General features: G+C 33.4%; 3 protein-coding genes across 3 annotated transcripts; all 3 read right to left on the reverse strand.

Annotated features, from left to right (window-relative positions):
• Window positions 1-691: 691 nt before the first annotated feature.
• LOC111630927 lies at window positions 692-2143 on the reverse strand. The gene is made up of 2 exons (XM_023375086.1): window positions 1923-2143; window positions 692-1089 (listed from the first exon to the last, which is right to left on the reverse strand). The coding sequence occupies exons 1-2, from the start codon at window positions 2065-2067 to the stop codon at window positions 692-694; spliced, it is 543 nt and encodes a 180-aa protein (XP_023230854.1). The 5' UTR covers window positions 2068-2143.
• A 3800-nt stretch (window positions 2144-5943) lies between these two features.
• Window positions 5944-8942, reverse strand: LOC111630931. Its single transcript, XM_023375092.1, has 2 exons — window positions 8237-8942; window positions 5944-6951 (listed from the first exon to the last, which is right to left on the reverse strand). The coding sequence occupies exons 1-2, from the start codon at window positions 8577-8579 to the stop codon at window positions 6398-6400; spliced, it is 897 nt and encodes a 298-aa protein (XP_023230860.1). The 5' UTR covers window positions 8580-8942; the 3' UTR covers window positions 5944-6397.
• A 3182-nt stretch (window positions 8943-12124) lies between these two features.
• Window positions 12125-12922, reverse strand: LOC111630928 (zinc finger MYM-type protein 5-like). The gene has a single exon (XM_023375087.1). It carries the CDS (start codon window positions 12920-12922, stop codon window positions 12125-12127), a length of 798 nt encoding a protein of 265 aa, XP_023230855.1.
• Between the last annotated feature and the right edge of the window lie 249 nt (window positions 12923-13171).

The raw sequence follows: 13171 nt of genomic DNA on the forward strand, positions 1-13171 counted from the left end.
ATCATAAAAAGTGAAAATTAGAAATGAATTTTCATTTGCCTTGTTTCTTTCCACGTTTCCAGACGTTTTCAGAAACATGGTTGTCAATAAGGTCAGGTACCGGTACTAACAGGTTTTTGATCGCACTGCGCTGTGGTATTTTTCTATTAGTTCTTTAAGTTCAATTTTGAGTTCAAAACGTAAATCGCGCGGCAATCCTGTAAACGGTTCCGTAAGCAACAGAACAAATTTTCTTGTCGGATGATCTGCATCTGATTTTAATTCAGGATATAAGTCTTTCGAATATGGAGGCGAAAGTTCAGGGAATTTGTTAGGCCAGAGAGTTGACTCTGGAGTCTTCTGTTTGAACTTCTGTAAGAAGTTAGATGGTTTTCGAAATCAGAATTTCTTTTAACATTTGGATATATAAAAAGATGTAGACACTTTTCTATCCAATCTTTGTAGTCCATAAACATTGGTACTCCTTTGCACATATTCTGAATCTCAGCACTTCTATCCCCTAAAAAACAAATAAATTTTACTTAATTGTGTGTGAGAAACGCTTTGTGTTACGTAATTATTATTTTTGGTTAGCTGTCTGATGTATTGCCTTTAATTAAAGTTAAACACGGTAAACGTTGTCATATTAAAAATTAAATTATTGAATTTTATGAAAAAAAAGTATAAATAATCCAATATCTCTTAATCCCGGTTAGATAAGCCGTGTCGAAGGATCTGCCCAAAAAATTGTGAATCCATAGTTGGGCTTTGAATATCTCTGACTCAAGTTATACTCCTCATATGCTATTTGTCTTCGGAAAATTGCTTTGCATTTATATCTTTTTACCATTGTTTCAAAATCGCGTTGAAATTCACTAAATAAAGCCGTCGGAATTTCACGAATTAATGTTGTAAGTAACAACAGAAACTTTCTGTTTAAATCAGATTCTGTCTCCTCCTTTTCTTTAAAATATCGAAGTGGAACTCCCAGAGCAAGACATGCCGCAAATTCTTCTTCCTCGATTATTTTAACTTCCGGTCGTCTTCCGCTTGTATTTAAGGATAGGATCTGATCTTTTGCCCAATGATCAAATGACGTTAAATCTAACTCTGTAAGCAGAAGTTACTTAAATAGAAAACAAATACATACAAACATTTAAACAGAAAAGAATATAAGGTACCACACACGTTAAGGAAAACCTTTGAAGAATAAAGGCTTAGGCCTGGCCTTCAGGAATTCCTGTTAATGTGTGGGGGAAAGCTGCACAGTTTCAGTGAAATGTACAGGCCGCCGGAGTAGAAACGAAGCTATTTGATTTTTTTTAAAGATTTACGAAAGTGAACCATGCCTTTGGAATGTTAAAAGTAAAAATTGTACACATTTTACACGATATAATTGTGTTTCGGACCTGTTGGTGGCATCAGCAGGTTTACAGCCAACAATTTCTAAAACAAAGAAGAGTGCAGTGAAGAAAGAGTACAATGCTCTGACGCTGCGAGAAAATTTACTGCAGTTGGTAGTAAGGTTTTTCGTAAAATTTCTCAAAAAAACAAGTCATAAACTTGAGAACCACTGTCGGAATCATTTCAAAACATATCAGTTAAAAAATACTACAAAGCCTGCAGTTCAACCATTATTTATTTTTGAAAAATTCAATTAAAAAAAGCCATTTATCTGCTGGAAACATACGCCACAAGATAAGAGTTGTGTATCAGACGTAAGCCGTATTCATTATTATTCGGTAAACCAAAACACTGTAAACTAAAAAAAAAAAGCCGTAACAAAGGCCCTTTTTGCCAGGCCTTTACGAGTTACATAAACAGGAGTTTTATTATATTGATCGCTCCCGAAATTCTAAGTTTTGGAAACATCTATTATTAAGGTCTCTTCTAAAATAAAGTAAGAGAAAACGCATGATTACAAAGCATAAATTTCTACTCACCATCATTAACTTTCTTCTGTGGCATAACGTTTTCCCTCATAGATAGTTCCCAAAATTTTTTTCCAATTTCAGCGTAAAATTTTTCATCTTCTTCGGCTGAATTTCTTGCTTCATGACTTTTTCTTCCGTGTACGTCGACGCTCATGATTCTCTTGAAAAATTACGATCGATGAAATATCACAACCACAATGGACGAATGCCGGAACGGGAATGACAGATTTCCGAAGTTTGTAACTAATACCACCATAGTATCGACATCTGGCGGTGTTAACTTAAACTATAATTATTTTGTTATCTAATGATTAATGAGATTTGTTTTAAAATTTTAAAATAAATAAATGAGTAAACATTTTTGTAAATTTAGAATCATTTTAAAATATTAGTTAATTAGTAAAATTTGTGTCTAAACAAGTATAAAAGGTTAATAAATATTTGAAGACAAAGTCCTCCCAAGAAAGGAACCTCCATTTATTATTTTCGCATTCTGGACTATACAATCTTGGCGACTGACCTTTCATTGTAGGCTGCTGGCCGCCAAAAAGTCCTTTTAAAATCACAAAAATACATCCAGTAAAAAATACAAATTTTTTTTAAAAAGGAATTATGGCATATGGACGTCTTCTAGTTACCATCATACATTGTTGGGGTTGTTTCGGCCTTTTATCTACTTGGAAAATGAGCGCTGGTAAATGTAGATTAAAAAACTGCTCCCCCCCGTGACGATACTTTTCAGACTTCCTTGTAAATTTTTCGTCCGATGGAAATAATTATAATTAAATAAATATCTGAGGACTTTTTGGCGGCCAGCAGCCTACAATGAAAGGTCAGTCGCCAAGATTGTATAGTCCAGAATGCGAAAATAATAAATGGTGGTTCCTTTCTTGGGAGGACTTTGTCTTCAGATATTTATTTAATTATAATTATTGCCATCGGACGAAAAATTTACAAAGGTATAAAAGGTTACAATAGTCAACGAGTGACACGACAATATACCCTTTTAATAAAATCCATTTTTTACATAGATCATGTAGTCTATTTTCTGTAAATCCTATGTTTTAAAGTGACTCTACGGTTTGGAAAGAAGTAAATTATGAATACAATACAACACAAAAGATTGTTCGTAACATATGTCATTTGATACAGAATTAAAAATTTACATAGATGATGGATGGAAGGGGGCAATTAGACAGCCAAATTCAGTGTAAAAAACGTGGCGATTTAATAATGAAAATTACTTAATTATCCCGAGATCACAACTTCGTCGTACACAAAGGGAATATTTTGAACAATTTTCTATATTTTTTAGGTCTTTTATGCAAACCAGAACGTTCTTTTAAGCGTCGGAAACAATTTTTTCTTGAATGTAAGTGGTGTAAACGAAAAAATTATCGTTTTGTAAGAAAAATTCGAATGCGCTGTCGTAGAAACGCACGTTCCACCAGCAAAAATTTGTTGATGTATCGCCGCATATCGTAATGTACTGTACTTTGAAACTTGGAGATGAGTACATGTGGAAAACCTAATTCTAGTGGAGTTAGCATCTGTTTGCTGTATGGTTAAATAGTTGACGGTTGTTTTAAATAATGGATAAGGTAGTCATCATTCAAAGGTGTACTGTACGTGAAATTCTTATCTATGTACAGTACTGTACATTCATTTGTCTAAAAAGATGTACAATTAATGACAATGCATAACTTGTGTGGCGAACGCCGCCCTTCACATCTGTACCCTTAACGGTTGTAAAATACAAGCAATTACCCCCGGGCGTATGAGTCATCACTTTCGGGAATAAATTCGAACTCACCCCACAAACACCGTCGAAAATCAGTTGTCTTTGTTAGCCGCGTCGTTGAGACATGCGTCTTTATTTCTTCTCGCTGTACCAAGTACGCGAGAAGAAATAAAGTTTATAGTTTTTGTTACGATCTCGTCTCGTTCGTTTCTTTCACTCGCAGCGACGAAAGATAAAGGCAACAACAACGACACCCACACCAGATTGAACCCCGGTTGTTAGGTTTTCACACGTGGTAAACACCTGACCCAACATTGTTGATGGCCATTAATAAAACTAGGAAATTATCTCCTTTAAACATTAAATTTTAATGATTATAGTTGAAAAAAATGAATATTTTGTTAATTATAGTTTTTAACAAAAGATAATTGGAAATTTTGAGAAAAAACTTTTATAGAAGTTTTCATCCAGCTTCAAATCATGAAAGCTTTCGTAATTTAACGGTGAAAACAGAATATTGAGAAAACTATCTGCTAGCAAACGGAGATGGGAAAATATTTTAAAAACGATAATAAAATGCAAATGGTCAAGCTCTATGAACGGGTCAAGGACAGATTTGGTCTTTGTGTAGGAGGAAAGTTGTAATTTTACTAATTTACACAAGTATTTAATGTATAAATACCTGAAATTTATTACAGTGCCCGTATTAATCACTTAGTTCATAACATATATATATACACTTTAATTAGATTTACGTCACAATTAAATTTTTTAAAATTAAAATGGTTAAAATCGATTAAAATAAATTTTTGTAGCAAACTTTAGCAGATATTTTATATTTCTGTGAGATCCGGAATTTTGGTGACGGAAATATCGCTCTTTTATTAACAAAAATTGTTAATTAATTAAACTTTTGTTTATGTAACGCCTTAGTAGAAAAAACGATCTTGCCCGGGATTGTGTAAACTTTCCGGTCTTAAGTAGCAATATCTATTGTTCTCTACAGAACTTGCATCTCATCTTGCAGAAAGGTTGACAGTTAGCATCCAAATTTCGTCATTTGTTGTATATCCCTGGAACACCTATAACCCCTAACCTATGTACATCCGATCACGTGGTGGAAATTCCCCACTAAAACGGATAAAAGGCCGTTCTTACCCCCTCTCAGGGGAGTCTATTACTGAACGCAGGATTAACAACATCGTGCCGATCTTTCGAACCAGCCGAAATCCGATCACTGATGAAAATTACCAGCCGAAATACGATCACTGATGAAGTTAAATGAGCGCTTAAGTCGCGATTTTATATAATTTGTGCCGTATTTGTGGATTATTCCTTGGATCGATATTTTAAAGGCATCCACGTTCAGAATCGTCAAAGTGGACGGCTATAAGAGGTATGAAAGCACTGTGAAACTCTCTCTCTCGTATAGAAACTTTAGGTCGGTATAGAGCTTTGTGTAGTATTTGTCAATTTGCCTACTCTTAATAAATTGTTATTTTATATTTGTTAAAATAATGGTAGACTCTTTTACTCGATCTCGCCCTTCACCCTATCGTCGACCCCCAATCACCTCTCTTTACACTCGCCTGACCTCTTATCCTGACCATTGAACGGGAGCCTTACGCCCCCGTATTCACATCTGTTTATTTTATTTACAGAATTCTATTTTAAAAATAAATATTCTATTATCTCCTGTGTAAATTACTATTCAAAGATTGAAACAAACGTGCAAAGGCTTTCGTAAATATCTCGTGAATTATGTTTCTAAATTCCTACTGATAAAACTAATTGATAACATTAAAATTGACGTTGTTAAAATATTTGTTTAAACGTGTATTTGCTTCGTGGACATTGACAAAGCACTAATTTCATTTTACGTCATTTTGGTATATCTACAGCAGACATAAACACCTTTATTCTTCTTCCTACGGCTTTGAAAGAAAAAATAATAGGCTATACATCGATGCATTCAGAACTGCAACTAGAACCTAATAACTACTATATTTTGTTTTTAGTTCCTATTGGCGTAGTATTCCTTAAAGAAGAGCAACGAATAAAGTGGTTCCTCGACTCTCGGGTGTTGTACAGGATATTAATGATCTTTTTTAAAGCGTTAATTGCTTATTTAAGTTAATTTTATGTAGTTGTATCGAAAAGTTGTATCGAAACTTTTGCCCGTTCAGTTTAAGCTGCGTAATGTGATAGGGTATTCAACTTTTCCTTTACAGAGATTAATTTACACAATTTACAGAGTTCTTTATACAGTTATGCCATATTGAGTCGGAGCGAACCTACAGAAAATGATCGACTTCGCAAGGTTCTTGTGGGGTGAACACGAACAAAGTTTGAAGACCTTTGTGACAATTAAAATTAACATAAGGAAAACACAAAGATAATAAATAGTAACATTACGTTACATTAATGATGACGGTTACACTTTTTCTAACGCCTTTTTCTGTCCATATTGTTATATTTTAACTCTTATTTCTTATTTTATATTTATAAATAAACCGAACTGAATATTCATCGAATTTACGACCGAAAAAATAAGAACAGAACAAGTTATTTGCACTTTCTTTATTGCGAAAAGTCAAAAATGGACAAAGAGTAAAATAAAAATCACTTCTAAATAATAAAAAAACAAACATTTCGGAAAAAATACAATAAATTGACGTGCAAATTACTCAGAAACTAATACATTAAAGAATAAAAATAAATACAAAATTAGGCAAATTAAATTTTAAGGATGAGGATATCTCATGTAGGAAATTGGAAATGGATAATCAGAACGTGGACATAAATTTTCATTTTCCTTGTTTTTTTCCACGTTTTTTGATGTTCTCTCTGAATCAACTCTGGATCCATTGCCAGGATATGAATATTCGCCGGAACGTTTCGCAGCATTACTCATTCGTATCAAATGCTTCTCCATTTGATATTTATCTATCAGTCTTGAAAATTCTTTCATGAGTCCGTAACGTAAATCCTGTGGTAATCCTGTATACGGCTTTGATATCAATGTAATAAATTCTGAATGCGGGCAGCTTGAAACGGAATCTGATTCACGATCTAAATTTCTGAAATCTGGATGTGAAATCTTGCAATATTCGGGCCGTTGGATATCTCCAGAAAGTTCATCTTCGGGTCTTCTGTTTGCACTTGAACAATCAGTTGGGTTTTTACTAAAACCAGGAAACGGTTTTATATTTGAAAACATGCGTTTTCTTGAACCTTCTTCGTACATAAACACTCTTTTATCTTTTCGTGCATTCTGGCTCTCGGCACTTCTATTTTCTAAAAAACAAAACAATTTAACTTAAACTGTGTGTAAGAGATGCTTCGTATCTAGATAAATAAATGAATAATAATTACTTAATATGAAATTTATATATTTCGTTCGGTTATTGTCTGATGTATTGCTTTTAAGTTAAACACGCAGACAATTAATTACTCTGTTATATTTAGGAACTGAATTATTGTATTTTATAAGGAATAATTAAAAATAATCTTTTTTAATCCCGCATATCTCCTAGCTGTTTCGGATTTTAACAAAGACAAAGGTGCTGTGTCTTTTACCATCTCACATAAGGAATTCATTAGAAGTAATACACTTAGGATAGATACCTCAGTATTCACCAGTACGAGTTGAGTAATCTGTAAGAAATTATTCATAGTTTCTCTCTAGGATCCTGTCAAAAATAGAAGCTACTATAAAACCTGCACGATTTCATTTCATTGACAATTCTTGAAAAACACAAGAATAATTGACTGAAATAATCAAACCTTTCACGTGTCTTTCATTTCAATGTGTGTCCTTATTACGTTAATCTCGGGCATGTCTGCTAGGTAATTTGTGTATTAAAATTACGTAAGAAGCATACAAATTTGTAATAATTAATAGAAATGTGATTAAGGATTAGAAAATTTCGTATGTTCTTAATTATTACGAAGTTAAAAAGGAATGACATCAAAGAGTTGAGTGGGATGGTTAGGTTTTGTGAGAACACGAATTTTCCATAGAGAGCTACAATCAATGTGTGTTTTAACAATAACAATTGTGTGTTTTAACTTGCAATAGCAGAAATACTTAGAATACTGGACTCGTTAGAATAAAATGATTTAATTATAGCTACGGCTCCTAATTGTAAATCAATTGGAAAAGATTGAGAGAGTTAATTATTAAAAATATGTTTACAAGGTGTTACCAACTCATAAATAAGCAATCTAATTGAATGTCACAAGTCTACTCTGGGTAGAATTATTAAAAAATGCAAGGAAACTGGAAAAACACATGTGTAGCCAAGATAAAGAAGACCATGTTATATCAGAAAGACAGAAGATAAGTTTCTAAGACATCTTATAACAAGTCTCAGGAAAAATTCAACTAAAATGTCAACTAACAAATGGAACAAAACAACTAGAATTATTTATGAAAAGACAACAAGGTGGGGACTAAAAGATATGGACTATGTTTTCAGTTAAATATTACTTTTCTGACAATGAATATATTTATCAACAGAATAATGTCTCTGTCCAAACAGTCCTGAAAACGAAATCATATTTAAGTTTGAATATTTACCATAAGGTAGAGACGAAGTATTTTCGTTGTGTCCCTCCGTTTTTCTAGACGTCGAAGGACCCGTCGAAGCAACCGTGAATCCATTATTGGGCTTTGGGTATTCCTGACGCCAATTTCTTTCATTAGGTAGTTGATTTCGTCGCAAAAATGCTTCCTTCTTATATCTGCTTATCGTTTCTTCAATCTCGCATCGAAATTCATAAAATAAATCCTTCGGCATTTCCCGAATTAAATTTAAAAGTGTAAACAGAAACATTCTGTTTAAGCAGAATTCCGCCTCCTCCTCTTCAAGGCAACCATAGGGTTCGTCTGAATTTAAAAATCGAGTATCGGAAAATCTCATATTTTTAAAATACGACAAAATCTCTTCCTGCGTGACGTCGTGGTTTGGAGGTCTTCCGCTCGTATTTGAGGATGGAACTGGATTATTTTCTCCAGGTTCGAATAATGATGCATCTTGTATCTGACACCGATTTCTGAAATCGTCGTTTAATATATCATGGCGTTCATCATAAACATTTCTATCCTCTGAAATAAAAAAATATTTCTCTATTTAATTTGAAATATCTTCATTTTTTAATTATATAATTAAGCTTTTTAAGAATTGAATATTCAAAGTTGTACTCGTTGTCGTCGAGGGTTTGAAATTTGGCACATTAACGCAAGTGTATGTATACGCAAGTAATGCATACATTCAGAGAAAATATTTTTTACGTAATAAAATATTAAGCCGCATAATTTGTTAGTGCAAAAGTCAATATTAATTAGTCGTAGATTAGAGAAATTAGTATAGTTTATTAATTATCACGATGTTGCATTGTAATATCTTCAGTGACTAACAGATATTAATATATACCGATGCTGCAAGAGCTAGTTATTTTATTGTTTTGCATATTGCCCTATTCTTTCTTACTTAAGAACGTTTTTCAAGTTCTTAATTATATCCGAAGACACCTAATCGCATAATCAAGTGTTTGGTCGTTATCCATTATATAAATAAGACGTCAACGTTCTTTTAAATACATTTAAATCAGAAAGTTAGTAGAGTAGTGAAGCCATGGGATACAATGCATCAGGCCCTTTTATTCTTTCTTTTGACGAGGTATTCTAACTTTATTATATTTATTTTGTTTTCCTTCACATTCGAAACTACATGAAGTAATTTTCTAGCATTTATAACCACTATACGCAGCTGTAGCTCTAGGGAAAGGCCTAGAGCTACAGCCTCCCTCACCTTTGATGCTTCTGTTTATCACAGTTACTTGTTCTTGTTTACGTACCAGCCAGAGCCGTAACTAGGCAGGTGCAACAGGTGCACCCGCACAGGGCCCACTTGGAAGGGGGGCCCAAACTGCTGTTCGCAAGAAATTATATTTTTAAATTTTAAATTTTTCCGTCTTTTTACAGCGCGGTTTGGCGATTACATTTTGCCTTACTTAGACCCTAGATGTCTACTCACCGGTTTCCCAACTGTGGCGACTTTTAGAGGGACCTAGTGAGGTAGCAGAGACCACAGACAAATCAGCCAAAACCAGCCATGTGGTGTAGCGACTTTTGAAATTTTTTATTTTTTGAGAAATTTAAATTTATGTTTATAGTTTTCAAATTTACAGATTTTTCTCTACTTTATAGCGCTCTCTGGCAACGACTAATATTTTTACGATATACAAAACTATATTTCTAGATTTTTCTAGTGTGCAAAGCTAAAATCTTAGTTTCGAGGTTGTAAAAGGCGTGCAGAAATTCTGACATAATGTTTTGCTTTATAGTAGTTTGCATATGTGGTGTATACCTCAACGGCGGATTAAGCGGTAAAGAAACTATGCTGTTTTGTTGGGCCCTCGAGGTCTTTAAAATGCTACTGAAAAAAGGGATTGCAAAAATGCAGAAGATAAAAATAGTCCAGAAAAACGCTTCGATATACACATGGAGGTAATAAATGATAGTTTTATGGCCAACAATATTAATTAACAGATGCTGTTATTGATCATATTCTTTGAAAAACTAAAAAGTATTAGGAATATAGAGAATTTGAAATCAGTGTATAAAGACAGAGATGAAGTGAATTACAAAAGACTTTTTTATGATCGTTTTTACAGAAAGAAATCAAATAAAATTGTGGAAAAGAGAAATTGGCTGATATTTTCAGAAAGAAGCAAAAGTGTTTACTGCTACCCTTGCAAACTCTTTTCAACATCAAAGTCTAAATTAATAACTGGTTTATTGAGTAGCGACAAAGTAGCGACTTTTCAAAATATCTGTGGTGAAATCAGCGACTTTTATCTTAAAATGTAGCGACGTTTATTTATGAACGTTTAACAACACTGCTGCTCACCAACATGAACATTCTAATGAATGGCAGAAATGACTGATATTTTCAACGTGCCTATGTTAATTTGCCTAACTTAGGTTAGTGTAGTGATAATGGAACTCCTCATCCTCCCTTAACTGCGGTTTTGTTCGTCCAGCTGCAAACTATTTGCATGCAGTCATAAAGGGTAATAAGAAAATGACCATAAAAGGGAAGGAAAAAAAGGCGAAAAAGGGTGACAGGAGAAGTTCGGTAGAAGATCGGTAGAAGATCGGGAGAGAGCGGAAGCAGTAGTGAAGTGGTGGAGTCCGAAAGCGAAATTAAAGATTAAAGGTTTTTTTGTGTTACGATATTTGGTTGTTCGATTCTGTGTGACGAATCGGCGGAGCAAAATCCTTAATTCAAATCGGGTTATCTACAGTTAGGTTACAGTGTGAATACAGCAACATAGTCACTATACTTGTTTGTGAAAACAGGTAAGAATGCAAATAATAATATTAACATTATTTGATTAATATTAAGATTTCATTAATAGACACGTGACTAACGTCAAGTTTGTTATGTTGGGTTTTTGTTATTTCTGTAGGTAATTTTGTACTATTGTATTTGTATAGTGAAGTGATTTGCAATGTTAATTTGCAAAATCAAACTTTTTGCATTAGATACAGCTTCCGGATTTGAAAAATCATTTGCAATCGTTTGCAGTCCTTTCATTACTTCAGGTAATTGTAAATACAGCGCCTTTAATGCACTGGCCTTTGATGACCACCTTGTATCAGAAAAACTTTTAAGTGACAATTTTAGGCACTTCATTAAAATGTCCCAACGTGTTGTTGAGGACGAGAGAAAAAATTAAATAATCTCTGCACAGTACCAAAAAAGTAATCATTCCTGGAGTTGTAGATGCAACGTGGACACCAGCTAAATTTAGATTATGAGCTGCACAAGGTACAAATATTGCTAAATTATTAATTTCCAAAATACGTGCACTTACTCCTTTATGTTTGCCAGCCATATTGGCACCATTGTCAAATCCTTGCCCCCTGCAATCCTGAATATCCAATTTATCAACTTCTAGTTTATTTAAAATTTCAGTCGATAAACCTTCTCCTGTTTTTTCATGTGACTGAATAAAGTTGATGAAGCTTTCTTCAATCATTACCTTTCCATTACAGTCAACATGGACATATCTTATCATCTGACTCATTTGTTCTTTTCTTGAAACATCGGGGGGTGCAGTCGAATACAATGGTGTAGTACTTTGCTTTCTTAATTCTGCATATGATTTCATTTCTAGTTTTGTCCCCAACTAAATTTATTATTTCATTTTGAATAATGGGTGAGAAATAAGAAACAACCTTTTTTTTATGTTTTTCGATATGTTCCTTTAAAGTAGTATTATAATGGCTGGCAAATTCAATCAAATTTTAAAAAATGCCACAATTTGGATCTCCAATATTTTCATTTGAACCTCTAAGAGCAATATTATTTTTGGCACAGAATAGAATAGCATCCAATATTATTTTCAATATTTCACGCCCTATCATTTTTCCTTGTTAATTGAATTAACTACATAATCATTGATTGCATTTCCTAAATTTTAGATTTTTTTCCATCACTTTCCATTTCACATACGAATTTCGGTGCTCCGGAGAATTTTCGTGTAAAGGAATAACCGGATGAAGATGCCTCCAATCATGAAATTCTTTTTGTGGATCTGAAAGATTATGTGATTTGTGTCCAAAAAGCATGCAAGAAAAGCAAAATACTGCATTTTGATTAATGGAATATAAAATCCACTTTCTTTTAACAATTTCTCCATTAATTTGTTTAACATAAAACCAGTCCTTTGTAAATTTTCGCCCTGAATCATCTGCTTTCAACGTGTTAAAGTTAACGTTGTCACCTTGATCCGGACCATGTATGACAAGGGAATATATTAATTTATTTGTAATAGTTGGCCAGGAATGGGGATCGTTGTAATTTAGCAGTATTTCTTCTGGAACAGTAGAGCACATATTTTGTACAGTATTATCGATTTGAGAGACAGTACTTTGTGCAGGCTCGTCCTCTTTTGAATTATTATGGGGCAACTGTAGTAAAATATCTTGTGAAGTAGTAGATTTTACTTCTTGCAGTGGCTCCTTGTTTTTGCTTCTCTGAGAATTGTCGTTCATTGAAGGGGTAGATGTCAAATGTAGTGTTGAATCATCAGCTTGTGAAGCAGTAGTAGGTTTGACCTCTTCCGCACATCCTCTGTTCTCTAGTGTTTCTGTACTTAGCCATTTAACAAATTGTTGCGACATTGACTTGCATTCTTCTAATTTTCGTTTCCTTATATTTCTCTTTTGTGCACCCGACAGTTGCTTAGACATTTTTAAACTAGAACTAAACAAAAATATTATTTTTAACATGTTGCCTGTACAAGTATAAAACTGTTATAAGATACTGTAAACTGTATACTAACTATTATTTATAGAGCGAATGTGACGAAATATCATTTGCTTGGATTCCATCGTATCTAATATTCCTATGTTTTTTCCAACCAAACATTTTACAGAAAATAATAAAAACTAAAAATTCGTTGCATATAAAATTAATTATTAAAATTTTACTGTAAAACT

This window comes from Centruroides sculpturatus, unplaced genomic scaffold, assembly GCF_000671375.1.
Source record: "Centruroides sculpturatus isolate CEXI.00-Female unplaced genomic scaffold, Cexi_2.0 scaffold653, whole genome shotgun sequence".
NCBI classification, from domain to species: domain Eukaryota; kingdom Metazoa; phylum Arthropoda; class Arachnida; order Scorpiones; family Buthidae; genus Centruroides; species Centruroides sculpturatus.